The 17,555-nt window shown below is 48.8% G+C and overlaps 1 protein-coding gene across 1 annotated transcript; it reads right to left on the bottom strand.

Moving 5' to 3' along the window:
* Positions 1–5,346: 5,346 nt before the first annotated feature.
* On the bottom strand, positions 5,347–14,319 carry ASB10 (ankyrin repeat and SOCS box containing 10). Its single transcript, XM_030491151.1, has 5 exons — positions 13,605–14,319; positions 9,147–9,414; positions 8,092–8,596; positions 6,641–6,754; positions 5,347–5,809 (listed from the first exon to the last, which is right to left on the bottom strand). Exons 1-5 carry the CDS (start codon positions 13,912–13,914, stop codon positions 5,624–5,626), a joined length of 1,383 nt encoding a protein of 460 aa, XP_030347011.1. The 5' UTR covers positions 13,915–14,319; the 3' UTR covers positions 5,347–5,623.
* Positions 14,320–17,555: the final 3,236 nt, after the last annotated feature.

The following is a 17,555-nucleotide window of genomic DNA, read 5'->3' as shown; positions in this document are numbered from 1 at the left end:
ACTAAGGCTTTTGCAGCTGGGCTCTGCTGGTTCTAGGAGAGAACTTGGTATTTGTGCTGCTTGCCTTTAGCAGCAGCTGGGGTTGTAACCTCAACCAGCACAGTTGCAGATTAAATAAGCCTAATGTCTACTCCTCCATGGAAGTCTTTAACAACTCTGGAAGAGTGCAGGACACACCTCCAGGTAACACCCTCTATGTGTCACTGCAATATGACTACTGATAACTGACTCCGAGTAGGGTTTTCTGATTAATCCTGCTCTCACTTAATAATAGTTCACTCTATATTGTCTTAATTTAATTTTGAGAATCTTATGTGAAAGAGCATGAAATTAAGATACTTAAGACACATAACATCTGCTCTTTCTGTTCATTTCCCACAGGCCCTTTGACAGAAGGACATAGAATTGGTCTTACCAACTCTGCATGTATCCAGGCAGTTACAAATTGTTCAGTTATTTCCTGCAGTATTTTTCAGGAATCAGAGTAAGGCTGGCCAGGCATAGGAGCAAATTTAAGAAGTCACAGGCTACTATCAAACATGTGCTTGCATTTGGACCAAGCCCACGTGGCCCAGAAGCCCGAGGGACAGCCTTGCAGCCAGGAGCAATGAGGTGGATGGGACAGAGTGGATGTGAGCAGCATTGCTGACATCTGGTGATGAGCTGGAGGAACAGAGCAGGGCTGACAGGCCCCAGAGAGCATCTTTATACAACAGGGGTGTGCTCCCCCACATTTCACCTGCAGAGCATGGTACCCCAGGAGCATCTGCATCTGCTGCAGAGCATCTAGATGGAAACAGATGTGCAGGACGTATTTGGAGTCATGCTTCTAATGGTGAGATACCAGAAGCACTCGGCACCAGGAGAACTGCTGTAGGGCCAAACCAGCCCCTGGAGTCGGTCCAGCAGAGCTCTGCATGGGGCTACTCAAAGAGAGGCGGTGTTGCTGTATGGGGTTGCAGACTGGGGCAAACACTGAGGCTCTGACTGCTGTGAGTCAGAGACCCTTGGGGTCTCTCATCAGGTGGATCATCCTCATGTGCTGGTGAACTAGCGAAAGGAGTTTGCCTTTGTGTGTCACATCCAGCCCTGATGTCCTTTGGCAATCCACAAACACTGCCCAGTCGCAGGGTGAAATTGCTCAGTGCTTCCAAATGGCTGAAATTTCAAACCTAAAGCTTGTGAGAGGAATTGAATAAGAGCAAATATTTAAATAAAATTATAAACTAGCATCACTGTTTATTTCAGAATGTCTTTTTCAGAAACCAGTCCAGGCAGCAAATTCAGAGCAAGGAAGCCAATAGAGCCAGTACAAACCAGTAGTTACAAAATGAAGGGAAATAAGGGAAGTTACAGACATCAGTGAAGTATCAGTGAAGTGAGCAGCGCTATCAAGGGAAACATGAAACTGTTTCATTACCCTGGGGCCAAATACAGTCCCAGCGGTGACAGAGGCCAGTGTTAGACCAGTGTGGAAGAGTGACAGGACTATGGATCATAGATCTGTAATTAAGCAGACTGATTTCCCTGGGACTTGGGCTGAGCACCATGCAGGATAAATTCTGGTTTGGGATAGGGCAGATCTTCCAGTGATTTTTAAAAAAGCCAGAGATGAGAAATCTACATCCACCGTGATAAGCTATTCTAAGATGCAATTAACTAGTAGATTAATTACCCTTTCTATTAAAAATGTGTCTCATTTCTAATATGTGTTTTCCCAGCTTCAATTTCCAGCCACTGGATCTAGTTTTACCTCTAAGTGCCACTCAGAAGAACTGGCAGCACTGAACAAACCCTGCAGCTGGCCCCTCAGAAACCTTAGGAAGGCACAGCTGAGGACCAGCCATGGATGTCAGCATGGCCATGGAGCATGTGTTTAGCTCACGTGCCCACAGTGCTTCAATGGAAGAGTGCTGTCAATCCTTCCTGCCCTGTAAATCCGGGACTGAAGAACAGGTGCCTACAACTGCACACAGGACTCCAAGGATCAACCGTGCTGTGTCCAACCACAGATGCCCCAGCAGCAGAGAATCCAAAGAACTGCAGTTGCTGGGCACCTGCCCCAGGTTTCTGTGAGGAAACAGACATTCTGCGGAATGAAACCCAAGAACTCTATAAATGTTTCTGCTCTGTATTTGAAGCAACAATGGATAATACTCGTATTTTACAGTACTAACAAAATACTATTCCATCAGTAATTAAGGAAGATGCTAAAGAAAAACTGTTTAAGTAACAATTATTATAATCTGCAGGAGGATAACTTACAGCCAAGAGTATTTAATTGGCTAATGAGTTCACTGAACCATTGATTTTTTTTCTTTATAACAAATCATGGCACACTGGGGAACTTAAGATAATTCGGGGAAAAAAACAAACCCCAATGTCTTGTCAGTATCTACAGGTGTTCACACAGATATCCAAGAAACTACAGCGCAGTTAGTTCAACAGACATCCCAAGCAATCACAGACAAGCCGACAAAAACAGCCAAAGGATGTCCTGGGAAAATTAGTAAAAGCTAGAACCCAAATAATGTCATTTGAAAGAGGTACTTTCAAATAATGTTGTGGGTTGATTTATTTTTTTTGTAAGCCTACAAGTTTGATAGAGCTAACTAGATAGATATGGCATGTTTAGAGTCCTGTAATGTCATTAGATATGACATTCTAATAAGAAAAATGAGCTGCATGCTACAGTGAGTGTGATCAGTATTAACAGATTTGAACGAACTGCTCAAACATATGTGGGTCCAAAAAGTGACTGGTCAAATTTATGGAAGGAAAAAAAAAAATCTCTTTATAACAAAGATGCCCTCTTGACTCAAAACTACCTGAACTGCAATTTACAGAGCTCAGGGGTGGGGATGGACATCCTAGGGAAGAGCTTTTCTATACTTGCTTTGTCCTTGTACCCTTCTATAAGTACCATTGTGGTCTACTAGTCCACCCCTTATGGCATATCATACTCTTTACTGAGGAGCTTTAAAAGATTAAGTAAGAGTCAAGCAGATATTTGACTGGGAAGCCTACAGGTAGACTCTGATGCAGTTGATCTTTCAAGCAAAGAGCAGAGATGCTAGGAATAGGCAGCGCTTTGACTGCACAGAGCGGATCAGAAACTTCTATATAGACATGGGATGAGTTCGTTTTTTCCCAGAGCACATCACTTGGACAGCTGCACTGGGAACGTGGCAGTGGACTCGCATTTACTTCAGCCAGTCATGAAGGTGTCTCTTGCTGACTGCTGTGCCAAAAACCCCAAGTGGATGCTGAAGCAGGAACAGCAGCACATGACCAAGAGACATCCCCAGTGAACCTGGGACACAGCAGCGATCAGCAGCTGCCTGTGGTAAAATACTTCAGAACCACATGGCCCTGTGCTAACTTCACATGCTTGCTGTCCTTGATCGAGACCACAGCCCTCACACTCAGGACAGCTAAATTTCCCTTGCATAACACTCCTGTCCCAGCAAGTACATTCAATGCTGCATTAGAAATTTCCCTTTTAGGAGCCTGAGAAAAAGTAGCACAGCTTGTTATATTGCCAAAATGTGCTCTGGAACATCAAACCTTTCTAATTCTGTTCTTGTAGATGTTTTTAAAATCAATTGCTAATCGATTAGCATAACTGAGTTAAACTCAGAGAATTTGTTCTCAGCCTGCACTTAGCTTGAACTTTTCTGATTGTTTCAGTTCTGAAAAAGGGCTTAAGCGCCCAAAAGCTTTTCTGATGAGTTTTTTTTGTTCGTTTTGTTTTTTGTCCCCCAGTCAAATCAGTCAAACTGTAAAAGGTACTCCCCTTTTCCTACTAGCCTCACATTCCTTGAAAATGGTTCCTCAGTGGTATCCTTGCACCAATGAAATCACGCCCTTTTAAGTTCACTGGGAACACAGATGAAATCTCGTCTATGAAAATGTGTGCCCAGGGATGGCTTGCCCCTCTCAGCCACCTACCTGACCTCAGCCCTCCCACTGATGCTGGGATCCCCTGCCCGCAAACCTGGTAGCTTGAAAGGAACCCTGCAAACTCATCTGCAGTCCCAGCACAGGTACTTCACTGCAATAGGTGCCCATCTGTACCGAGATACCTTTGTCTAAAGAGGCACTGGCAGTGCCAGGAGTTGGCCTGCCCATGCGTGCAGTGGCATCGTGTGCGCCGGTGTATGCAGAAACTAAACATGGTAGGTTCACCTCTTCCAACCTGAGCTGCCTTCAGCATCCAAACGCAGAGCAGGCTTCAGAGCTAGCAAAAGGAATCAGCAAGACCTGAGGTGTGGCTCTAAGTCTAACAACTACAAGAAACAATTACAAAATAAAGCAAACCATTAGATTAAATCCTTCCCTGTCCTTAAGGCAATATTATCTTTATGGCTGAGTACTCGTTTACTAAACATAAGTGTTTGTAGGTATATGGACAGTGATGGAAAGAGGGAAGAATGGTAAACCAGCCCCACATGTACTGCTCCACAGACTGCCTTGAAACCAAGGATATCTATTCAGACTAAAGCAATCCTAGACCATGCCGCCACCCAAAAGGGACAGACCCCCCTGTTTTCTCCTCCTCCTCCACTCACAGACATGATCTGGCTAAAAATTAACAGAGGAACAACGTGCAGCGCTGCCCTCATGTACCTTCTGCCAGCCAGCCACAATTCAGGCACAACTTGAGTCAGGTGCAGGAATGGAGTTAGCTTACAGCAAATCTTTAAAGATGGTTAGTGCTTTGATTTCTTTACAACTGTTTCTTGAAATGATAGGAATAAACACTACCCTTTACCTTGTCTAGAGTGTGGTGCAGCCCAGGCAGCAGTGTGTGGACTTGCACTGTGCCCTGGCAGATGCTGGCTGCTTTGGGCCCATGGTTCCAGCATTGTCAGGGCACGCTTCCTCCTTGCCCCACATCAAAGTCCCCAGTGCTGGCACAAACACTGCTGTCCTGCCCCGAGCTTTAAAGCCAGGCGAACACAGACGTTGTACCTCCATACGAAGTGTTTATTTGGGAGGCCTCAGCCCCACACTCTCCACACATTTCTCTCTGTCTTCTGGTAAGCAGATGGATGTGTGGGTCTGAGAGTGCACATGCCACTACGTGTGGCATGTCACATGGATAAGCTCTGACAGGACAGCCTTCAAGGCAAGGCAGAAGTCGTACTCTGGTAGGTATAGAGCAAGACTAGGGTTTATTCCAAACAACTTTGGGTACAAACTGTAAACAACTTGACTAAAGACAGGACCTTAATAAATGCCCAGGGCATAGAGCTGCATCATTCAGGGTAGGGTTTGTAGGCTTGAGATAGGGAGACCAATATCCTATGACTAAAACTGTGATCAATGCAGTGTATTTGCTCCTTGTCCCTCAAAACACCCTAATCCCCATATCTTGCTTTTCTTACTGAGTCTGGAGTTTGTCCTGATTAGTATGGGTAAACAGAGTGCTCCAAAATAGGTGCATGAGGCAGAACACGAGGCTGCCTGGACAAGAACACAGCAACAAGTTTGGCCTGGGGGGCTGACATGGCCTGGCAGGAGGTGTGCAAGGGGAAGGGGTTAGCAGGGAAGGCACAGACTGCACCGCAGGGATGGAACATCTGCACGGAAAGGCACAGTAGGACTGGAACTGCAGCCCTCAGTAGAGAACATCCTCGAAGCTGAGCAGCAGGAAACGGTGCAAGGCACTTGGCAGGTGCAGCTGGGACAGGACCAGAAGCAACCGGCCCTCCAGGAAGGTCCTGAGCGTGTAGCGAGCCAGATGCTGCAAGGAGCGAGGTCTTTGCTCCAGGGAGAAGAGTGACTGGTAGAAACGTGGATATTTCTACAGAGAAAGAAAAGAGGACCACAGGCAGATAAAGCTAAAGATACCACCCTGGCAGCAGAGGTTGAACCAGACATCCCTTTACCTTAGTCACTATGGTGAAATAATGTGGCCAGCAGGATTAGGGAAGTAATAATCCTCCTGTTCTCAGCACTGGTGGGGCCGCACCTCAAATACTGTGTTCAGTTCTGGGCTCCTCCTTACAAGAGAGATATCGAGGTGCTGGAGCGTGTCCAGAGAAGGACAAGGAAGCTGGTGAAGGGTCTAGAGCACAAGGCTTATCAGGAACGGCTGAGGGAACTGGGGGTGTTTAGTCTGGAGAAGAGAAGGCTCGGGGGGACCTTATTGCTCTCTACAACTACTTGAAAAGAGGATGGAGCAAGGAGGTGGCTGGTCTCTTCTCCAAAGTAACTAGTGATAGGACAAGAGGTAACACCCTCACGTTTCACCAGGGGAGGGTTAGACTGGATATTAGGAAATGTTTCTTCACCAAAAGGGTAGTCAAGCATTGGAACAGGCTGCCCAGGGAAGTGGTGGAATCACCATCCCTGGAAGTGTTCAAAAACCATGTGGACGAGGCCCCCAGTGACATGGTTTAGTGGTGGTCTTGGCAGTCCTGGGGTAACGGTTGGACTTGATGATGTTGAAGGTCTTTTACAACCTAGTTGATTCTATGACTCTGTGGTGCATCCTCCCTATCCCCCAACAGCACCAATCCTGTGCCTTGCAAATCTCCACCTGGCCCCAGCCCTGCCCCAAACCCCGCTCAGTCCCAAGCCTCCTCTGGCACCCTGCCACAGTAGCTCCAGCTGGGAGGATGCATTCCCTCACCTGTACAACCTCCACCGGAACTGCCTCCACCCAGTCCTCGGAGACGCGCACATGGTCATAGCTGTTCATCAGGACCTCAATGGCACGCGGGCAGGTATGGCAGTACCGCAGCACCTGTGCCAGGGAGAGAGCAGATGAACATCACCTTTGGGCGAGGTCCTGCAAGTCCCACCTTCACCCTCTAAAAGCTGCTCAAAAATAGCCTGGGTAAATGTAGAGAACTAATGTCCTTCCCTTGTGCTGCCCCAGGAGATCAAACCCACAATAGTGGGAAATGCCAGAGCACCATTCCTGCAAAGAGGGTGACTGAGCCAACACCCAACACGCACAGCATGGCTGCATTCAGCACAACTGGGTCCCCACAGCCTCTTCTCAGATGCAGGGACTAACATACATGGCAGGGATGCAGAACTTCATCTGCCTCGCTGCTGCAATTCGCTTGTAATCAACCAACACTCTGCTTTACGCCGGGCTTCTTTCCTCACATTTTTCTAGTTAGAGCATGAGCCATTCTGGGGCAAGGACTGACAATGATTTTGTGGGCAGCAAGACTAAGCAAGACTAATACCACGCCTCTGTTGAGGGCTACACAGGGGTCTCAGGGATGTATTATGCCTATTTAGCATGGAGCTACCGAGACATCGGGTATCTGTGCTGTGTGCAATGGGTGTCCTAGGAAGTACTGCGCACAGTAGCTGTGACACAGAGCCCCAGGAAGACATCACATGCCTTGTGTAACACATCTCTAGTGTGTACTTTGTCTGTGTAAATGCAAGCAACACACTGGTGCTGTCTATCTTATGCCACCCATGTGGCCTTTGGAGCACACCCCACCCATGCATAGCTGCACAGAGGCAGATCTCCCCCAGCTCCTGGCTCCCACTCCCTGTGGCCCAGGCCAGCAGTAGCTGTCAGAGTCTATTCTGGCTGTACGAGTGATCCTCATTATCTGGCGTTAATAGGAGATTAATTAGTGTTAATTGTTGATTTTCCTGTATTTTCCCAAAGGGGAGAGCAATCTGCTGATCTCCGGGCTGGGTAATTATTGCACTGCTCAGGAATTAAGACAGGAAATTAACCCTCTATTTACTGGTGTTTTGCAGAGGCAGCATGAGCTGGAGGGTATGCCCCAAAGAGGAAACATCCGCAAGAGGCAAAGACCCAACGCTTTCCTGGGCAAGTGATTATGGAAACTAGTAGGTACTGTCCACACAGCTTAGCAGACAGAAGTAGGAGAGTCCTACAGGAGAACATGCCCCAGGAGAAAACTTCAGGGAACCCCTTACCATTAATGTCAATTCCCCCTCCCACAGCCCCTGGGAAGAGACAAGCGAGCAGGCTGGCACAGAACAAGCCCTTCTGTGACAGAAATATCCTTGCTCTCCCTGGAGCTCTGATGTTCATGTTCTCCCTTTCCCACCATGCTCCTGGCATGGCTGTGAGCCCCTCACCTTGAGGAGAGCGCCAGGCCAGATGCGGATGGCACCGTAGTTAAGCAGGGCTTGCACCACAAGCTCTGGGTGGTGGTCTAGCTTGTAGGCAGCTGCTTGCAGGATATTGTGCAGTGCTGTGTTGCCGCTGTAGTTCATGACATTTACGTTTGCACCTCGGGCCAGCAGTAACTCTGCTATTTGAGCATTGGCATTCTTGCAGGCCAGGTGTAGTGGATGCTGACGGTCCCTATCTGCAGCATTGATGCTAGCACCGCTCTCCACCAGCAGCTGGCAGACCTGGTAGTAGCGGTCCATGTCCTGGGGTTGATGGGGCTGAGCACAGGCAGCATTCAGTGGTGTCTGCCCCTCTTCATTCCTTGCCTCCAGCTCTGCCCCATGGCGCAGAAGCAGCTGGACGTGGTCTGTTAGGCCATGCCGTGCTGCTATATGCAGTGCTGTGTCGTCTTCCTCCTCTGTCCGACTCTTCACGCTGGCTCCATGCTGCAGCAGCTGCTGCACACACCTATGTGGGTCAAGATGACTCAGTGACAGGCTCTCCTCTGCAGCTATACTACCTCCCCTCACCCCTGTGTCTGTACCATCCCAGGGCTTTTACTTTTCCCAGAAGTCCAAAAATCCCTGCTTCTCATGCCCTGGAGCAGTGGTTTTAAGCAAGGTTAACTGGTGAGTGGAGACACCATCATCCTAATTCTAGTTAACTCTCCACAGATCTGTAATACAGTGTCATCACACCCAGAGCCTGCTCCTACACACCCACATTAGCCTGCATGCACAGTGCATGCCCTGAGCTTCAGAATGTGAACCATCAGTTCTGCATTGCTGGTGGGTAGCAAGACAGCAGCACCAAATTCAGCTGCATCAGCTGCGGACTACAGCTTGCAGCCATCTGTTGGACTTCAAGTGATGCTGGTCCAGGAATAGGCAGTAAGGCCACCCCATTTAGCAGCCATTGCTGCAACCACCACCCCACCTGCAGGGATGAGCAGGGAGCCCTTCTACAAAGGATAAGACTCAACGTGGGAGATCCACTGTGTCCCTTCAGTAGAACTCACTCGATGGACTCTGGGGTCTTGCAGAGATGCAGGGGCTTGTAGCCATTCTCGGAGACAGCCTCAGGGTCAGCACCAAAGCTGAGCAGCAGGCGCACACAGTCTGTGCTGGCTGCTGCACAAGCCTCATGCAGGGCAGTCTTACCCCCTGGTGCAAAGTTGACGGCAGCACCCCTGATCAGCAGGAGCCGCAGGCAGTCTGTGTAGCCCCGGCTGGCTGTGATCTGCAGCGGCGTGGTGAGCTCCTGCTCATAGCTCAGAGACCACAGTCCTGCAGGGAAAGAATGGTCAGGGAGCTGCATCCAGCCACTGTGCACAAAAGCACTGGGTCCAGACCTGCCCTTTCCCCCAGGGTACCTGATGTACATCCCCCCCTTGAGAGACTTGGGTTTCCACTCAAGGGACTGCCTCTTCATGCCAGTCCCTTCTCTGCAAAGGCCCTGCCTTTGGACTGGCCTGCTAAAGGCAAAGATCTGGGGATAGCTCCTTACACTGCACAGCCATGCTGACGGGGAGCTCAAAGGAGCCGCAGCCTTGGGGCAGAGGCTGTTCCCAGGAAGTGTGCTTCTCACCTGCAACTCAGTCATGCAGGATGGGGGTTCTGTTGACAGGAGTAAAGCAGATGAAGGGCCTGGGGCACAGGCAGGGCTGAAAGCCGCAAGGTGACTGGGAAGAACACCAGGTGTGAAGCACCACAAATACAAGGAACCAGACAGTAAAACAAGCAGGCTGCCACACACACACACAAGATTCAGACAAACCTTGAGCATGGTGCAGACAAGCAAGCTTCAGCAGAGATGGGCATCTAGGGCTTAGGAGATAGCAAGGGGCTGAAACATGCAAACTCAGCAAAGATGCTGGAACCATTGCTGAGCTGGTACAGTCTGCTGGCAAACAGGCTGCAGCTGTTACAGGAAAAGGCCTCCTTAAATCATGTTTCTTGCTGCCCAACCAGGCTAGGGTGGAGAACCAAATCCCAGACTGCGTATGTTCAACACTACATCACTCTCACCTCTTTCTTGCAGCAGCAGCGTGCGATCAACTGTGTTTCCCAGGGCCAGGTTCAAACTGAACTATCTCAAGGACCTAACGCAGGGCTGTGACAACTCCTTGGCCAGCACAACCCACAGAGAGAACCAGCAGCACAGGCTGCACACAGACAGAACAGGCGCACAGAGCCACGTTACAGGGCCGGTCACAGAAGGAGCACCACCTGGAGCTTGAATCTCCTTTGCCAAGTGGGGGAACCCAAGCAGCTTCCAAGCACTTGCACAACCACTGCTAGAAGGGCCAGGTATCCCAGATGCACCTCACAATCCTGGACACATGAACACTCTCCCACAAGCAGCACAGGGGAACCCAACCACGTCCTAGTGCTCTCACTCCCACCCTCACTCCTACGTAACCCTAACAGCACCCATAACACACAATCCCAGCAACAGTAATGGCCTGCAGCATAAGCAAACGGCTTTGAGCCCCTGTTGAGGTGTGGCACGCTGCCTGCCCACTGCCCCCTCATACTCAGCCAACGGATGTTGAAACGGTAGTTCTTCCACTCTTCCAGGTCACTGGTGTCAAACACAGCATTGGGACTCAGGTTGTTCTGAGAGTTGCTAAGGATCTCGGCCACAACCCCCTGATCTCCAGTCAGCAAGGCCTGCCAGTAGGTCTGGGCAGGGCCATCCACCTTCTGCGTGCAAATGGGCTCCTGACTCTTGTCTCCTCTTTCTCTGATGCTGCCCATGATGCAGCACCCAGAGCCCCCACAGACACCAGGGCAGGACCTGCTTCTGCTGCCTCCCCAGCCAGGCTCTGAGCCTGTGGGTGCAGCCCCACCAGTGCTCCGTGCCCCAGCTGATGGGCTGCCTGCCTGCCCTGGGGCACGCCACAAGGAGGGCAGACATGCCACAGCACTGTTTGGCCCAGGTTGGGTACAGCTCAGGTCTCAGCTCTTCTATTCTGGGAAACCTTGTGACCAAACATTTGGGCCAAGAGGCTGAGAAGGACACTCCTCTCAGGCAGCAGTATCGCTGCAGTTACTGGTTGTGAAGGAAAAGCCCTTAGGCAGGGCAGGGCAGCAGGGTGGCCTGAAGGGTAGAAACAGAGATACAACATCACTAAGAAAAGACAGGGAAGTAGTCTCACGTCCAGCTAGCCTGCTGTCACCCAGATGCTGCCCAGACCACAACGCACAGCTGCTGCCATAAACCAGCAGCACAGCTCTGTCCAGCCCTTGGCTCCTTCCACATCTCCAGCACTGAACACACACCAGTTTGCTAGTTCCACCCAAGCCCTTGTCACTAGACAGGTTTTTAAACAAGCTACAGGAAAGTTCATTTTAATCAAAGCTTAAAGACAAACGACAGGTGGAAATATGTACAAGGATGGGAAAGAGCGCATTACAAGAGAAGTAAAAACATAGAAGGTAATTATCCTTTAGACCCCTTCCTACTTTTCCTTGAAATTCAGCTTTACAGAGAGCTCCTGCATTGTTTTAGTACTCCTTTTGACAGTCCTTTAGCATCCTTTGACAGTCGCCTCACTCGGGGTTCTTCACTGCTGTTCCTTCACCTGAGATGGCATTTTCTCCTGTCCCCACTGAGTTGTATAAACCCATCCTGCCCCTACTTTGGTTACAGAACAGCACACTTCGATCACAGTTTGTCAGCATGTATGTATGTGTTTTGTTCAGACCATATGTTCTAAAGAACACATCAAATTGCAGGGAAGGCCAGTAGTGTTTAGTTTAATTCTGTGGTGTAGAACTATTCAGATCATGCAGCTAAAACCAAGTGACTCCAATAGACCACCAAGCAACAATTACCTGGGGGACCAGAGAAGAGCGTAAGATAGGGAACTTTACCCTTCTCAGTAATGAAAATAAATGACCAGGTTCTGTACTGACAGTCTCCAGCATGCTCTGTCTGTGCTGACTTCACCACCTTGTCTAGCTAAAATGTAGCCCATGAAAGGATAAGGAGGGAAACGCCAGGCAGACTTTCTCACCTGACGGTATCCTGTTTCCCCAAAGATATAAGCAGGTGTCCCACGAGAGGCTAAGGTTCTCAATCACATACACATCACCAGGGAGGCAAAAGGCTATGTGAGTTAGTGTCAGTAATACCATACAATGTACACTTCCTCTGCGCTTCTTAAAATATCAGTAGGGATGACTTGGGAAGCACCAGGTCAGTAGTGTCTACTTTAAGGTCACTGGCTGGCTAAGTTTTAAGAAACTGTCCCTACAGGCCAGTGAGGTACAGAACCAAAGCATGAAGGTTTGCTTTGGGTTTTGTTCTATACCCTTATCTGATAAATTTGGCAGTACATTTTTGGTCTGTTTGTCTTGATGAATAATTTTGGTTGATTTTTTTACATCTTGAAACTTTGGTGGTAAGAACAATTTCTGTCTAAAGTTGCTTTACATCAGCTGTTCTGTTATCTTTGGGACACAAATCTTTACAAGCAGACTAACTTGCTGTTCAAGTGTCTGCAAGCCCAGCATAAGACAGGAGTTAAAATGAGCAATTAATATTTTATTGACAAGTGGTTTCAGTTACACAAAGGGTAATACCTTTTGTATTTTTATTCCTAAGTAGACTGTAACAATTCAAAACCTGGGTTGTACAAATCTTGGAACTCAGTAAATAATCTTCACCACTCACAAGTAGCAGCACTTGCATCTGCAAGCTCACCCTATGTTTGTCTCTTGGTATCATGGATCCCCACAAAACACTTGGTCGTGGTCAAGCATTATCAGTGTGCTCCATAGCTTTGTGCCATGACACTTAAAAAGAACCCACGCCTCTGGGAAAGTGGCCTTCAGCAGCAGCTCTTCCATTCTGGCACAGGGGGGCTTTTGCCACCAACCTTCTATGGAAAAGAATGGTGCATTTGTGGCCCCTCTACACCTGACACTCCCTGTCTTAAATTCTGGAAGTTTGCCTGCACCATACTACTAACAGACAGCAGCAAGGACAACTGCACTTCCAGGCTACTAATCCCTCTACTACCACTGCTCCGCTGTTCCCAAAGTATGCCACAGCCTCCAGTTTCTAATGAGCTGGAGTAGCAGACCCAACTTAAGACATAAGGCAAGAAAAGCATCCTTATGCCACCTGATGCCTTCTCACTCAAGCACTGCCTCCACCTCACACATATTTCACATCTATCCCAGTAATCTCTAACAGGGCAGCATTGATGTTGTTCCTCTCCAGTAGCACTTCCAAGGGCCCTATTCTCACCAACAATCTGGCCACCTTCAGTAAGACTGCTACCATTTGTTCAACAGCACTGGAATCCTCTTTCCTCAACTAAAAGCCATTCTTCCCCAGTCCCTCTTCACCATTGTTTCCACCACTGGTGATTCCTCTCAACACTTTTCTCAGGCATCAGTGCTCTTTCTCTGGTTCCCATCCTGGGCACTTTCTATCGTCCCATGTCCCAGCCCTGCACACCCACCAAATTTCTTGCTAGTCCAGCGTAGCTCATCACCCTTGGTCTCAATGATGAGATTGATGGCTGCATCCTTGGTGAAGTACTTCTGCACCATCTCCAGGTCCCCAGTGAAGAGTGCATTCTGAACCAGCAGATCCCGGCACTCCAGTGGCTCCAAACGGCTGTTCTGGCATCCCTGGCTAGCTGGGCTCAGGCTGTGCTTGCTGTGGTAGTACTGGGGCCTTACACGCCGAGAGTACTTCCACTCATCTAGCTGCCCCCCATCCGGTTGCAGCAAGCGTGTGGTAGAGCTGAAGGGAAAGGTGCAGTCCATCACAGAGGACAAACAGGACGAGTCTGAACTATGCAATAAACAAGCTACTGCAGGCAACAGCCTCTTATCCAAGGCTATGTCCTTTGCAGGTTACTCCTGGGTTCCAGCTCCCCACTGTCTGGCTGGATTCAGGCATGTCCTGACTCACCCATTATAAATAGTCCTGCTTGGCAACTCCTGTTCATCACCTCCTTCCAAGAGATTATTTTCAGCTGCTGGATGCAATCACCAGCACACATTAGGTACGGGAGAAGGGTAACAGGCAGCCTTGAAACACTATGTGCTTGCTTGTTTGCTCTGCAAGTCTCTGCTCTGCACTATTCTCCCACTTGGAAAGAAACAGAGCAAGGCCACAGTCCAAGCACGCCTATGAAGACCTCTCCAGCCTCCCTCACACGTGCTGAGCTTCACCATGCTCACCACAACACAGAACCCCACCCCAGGTAAATCTGTACACACATGCCCCGTGGCCTTTTTCTTTGGCACACACAGTCCTCTCAAAGCCTCTCCCCACTCAGTGGTTTGTCCCCCTTCTGCACAGGCAGTGCCCAAAACTGACGAACAGGTCTTCTGTCCCAAGATAATATGTGCAGAGCTCATCAGAACTATTTGTTAACTTATTTTTTCTTTCCCCTTTCTCATCTCTCCCTTCCACCTCCTTCACTTCTGCCATCTCTTACACTGCCTAGAGCCACCTTTTACCCAGGGCTTTCTTCATTTACCAGTCCTGCAGAGAGAGCAAGTATTCAGAGGGTATAAAAAGGCTGCAGAGGGGAGTCACAGCACAGAACATAGAAACAGGTTTGGGACAGAAAAAACTGGCCATTTGTCCAGGGCACAAAAGAAACGGGACAATCAGGCTGAAACCAAATGGAGAGGAACAGTCAAGCAGGAGAAAGCAGAGGAGACAGGATGAATTACCTACAGACTCCACCAGGCTCCTCTCCCTGTAGATGGTACCCACCTTGCTCAGCAGCTGTAGGAGCTCACATACCTTGTTAGTAGCAAAGTCATCTGTGTAAACTACAAGCCTAAAGATGTAGCATATGACCATCCCTCTCAGGTCAGAGACTACCCAGGAAACCATGTTTTAATGGAGGTATTAGCTAGTCATATACACTAACCTGGATGTATTAAATGCTACCACCTGCAAAAGGTCCTGATGACACATAGTAAGCTACTGGAGCCCATATCGTGCACTTTGTTTTCAAGTCTTGAACTATTAGCTCCTCATTTTCTACCTTAAGCATTAATAAAGCCTGGTTTTGCTTTACTGTTAAACCTGCTGGGTATACAGAAGCTGCTGTGCTACACTGAAGCCAAAGGCAAAGTACATATTTCTATAATACAGTAGATGAAAGGAAGGAGGGATACAAAAGAACTTGCACCCTGATCATAAGGGGCAACAAGCAACTAGATCCTGCTAGTCTGCAAGATGTTAATGCAAGTGGTAGCCAGCAGCTGCTGTTTTGGGAAAGCCTTTACTCTAGCAAGCACAAACAGTCCCTTTTGTAAGTAAAGGTAGCAGAGAGAGACCTCATGGAGCTTCAAACCACGCTCCAAGGAAAGAATAAGTAGAACATGTGCAATCCTCAAGACAACATTACTGAACTGAAGCCATGAGACATGGGGACTGGGTTAGACACCCTCATGTGAGTAAAGGAGGTTGTCCTTCAAATATTTCTTAGGACTGCTCTTGCACAGAAGCACATGGGTTAGCGTGGTAGCCACTTTTAGCCGCCTTTACTGCTCAGGAGCAACTTGCTATGGCTATAAGTCATTCAGAAGAGCTTTCCAAGCTCACTTCTGACACAAGCCAGCCAGCTTCTCAGGGAAGAGGCCCTGATAAGGATAGCACATGGCAGGGATTGCGAATTGTGTTATTAAAAATTCTAACCCAGCTGGAAAGAAAGTTTGAATATAGAAGCTGGCAGCCCACCTATCTCTCTCTTTAGGTCTCACTTCCTTCCTCCTGGAAGGCCTTTTACAAAACTAGTGTTCTTCATTCCCAACCCAGATTACTGACAGCTGGAGCAACTTCTCTAACTGTAGTGTCAGAAGCAGGTGACAGAGGCCTTATCAAAGCAGGAGTACAGGAGTCTGGAGTGGGGAACACCAGCAGAGACCTAGCACAAACAGCCGATTCCAGGTGAGCCAGCCACAACTCCACCCACAGCCTTGCTCAATTACTGGTTCACTGGCTATGCATTCCTACCCGTGGTGCCTGAAACACTGGGCTGTCTTCCTAACCTTACTGCTGTTGCCTTTGCCTTGTGTGGCTTCTTATCTTCCTGGTCCTCTGCCACATTCAGTATCTGTGGCTCCTCTCCCAGTAGCTCATCATCAGTCTGGAGATAAGATAACCTCAACATAGCACCTGGCAGATTTCTGGTTCACCTCTAATACCCCATTAACACTGGACCAGGAACACTGTCCCTAGAGGCCACACCACATGTTAGTCATTCCCAGCCTAACTCACTCCTGCACGTGGACGTAGGCTGCACAGAGCAGTGATTAAGTTGAACTTTCTCCAGGAAGAAACAGCCATGAACACCTTCCTGATCCTGAGAGCTCTGCTCTTGAACTCCATGAATCTCAAAAGCCTTTCCATTTCTCTTCAACACCTCCAAGCAAAGCAGTTGACAAGTAGGAAGGTCCACAGGGCTCATCTGTGGGCAGATCTCTTTTCCCACCTCTTCTCTGTCTTGATCACTTTCAGGCCATGGACTCTGTCTGCAAAGATGGGGCAGCTGAACTTCACCAGACTCACTCTTTCAACTCCATTTTCCCCTACCTCCCAAAGACACTGGGCCTTTTACCTGAGGCTTCCCTATCACCACACCACATCTGTTAGGAGAACATCTCATCACATCCAGTTCATTGTCATGTTACACCCTTCCCGCTTGTGTTTCAGCCCACTGCCACCATCAGGGAAGAACTGCTGCCTTCCTCATTGCAGAGCCTGGTCTGTTCCCTGCAGCACCTCTGAACCATTTCCCTTGGAAGGGCAGCTGCACAGGCAGCTGAGAGGCATGTGACACAGCCTGGCTTGGATGAGCTGAGCCACAATGCACATGAAAAATAAAGCTTGGCAGACAGAGCAGCCAGGTTCTCCCCGCCTCCAGACAACACTCAGGGTCTCAGCAAGGGAAGCCAAGCATTCCATGCATGTGCAAGTCCAAATGCCTGCATTTGGCATTGCCTGCCATCCACACCAAGGTGTGATAATAAGCAAGCACCTAGAAACCCAAGTTGGGCTCATGCCTCTTGCACCACAGCTATGGTCGCGAGAAGTGGCAAGTGGAGTGCAGATACCCAAAGCTGTATGCACAGAAGATGAAATGTAGTGTCCTGAAGAATAAACCCACCACAGACAGATTCTTTGAAAGCAAGGTTAAGGTTTCAGCTGGAGCCTTACTATTCACAGGCACATGCACAGGGAGGGCACAATCAAGGCAATATACCACACAGTACCATACACAAACTCATGCATGTCAACTGTGCAAAGTTCCAGCCATTAAGTATCAGCTTCTGGTTTCTTGATCTGTGTTGCATTAACAGCAGCTCCAGTCCCCTCCCAACCATGGCATGCAGCTCCCTTACTTGGACAGTATGTTGTGAATACTCCATTCATTGCTGGC

The sequence above is a fragment of the Strigops habroptila genome, chromosome 1 (genome assembly GCF_004027225.2).
Source record: "Strigops habroptila isolate Jane chromosome 1, bStrHab1.2.pri, whole genome shotgun sequence".
Classification (NCBI taxonomy): Eukaryota; Metazoa; Chordata; class Aves; order Psittaciformes; family Psittacidae; genus Strigops; species Strigops habroptila.
The sequence above is the reverse complement of the archived record's forward strand: the minus strand, read 5'-3'. Positions and strand labels throughout refer to the sequence as shown.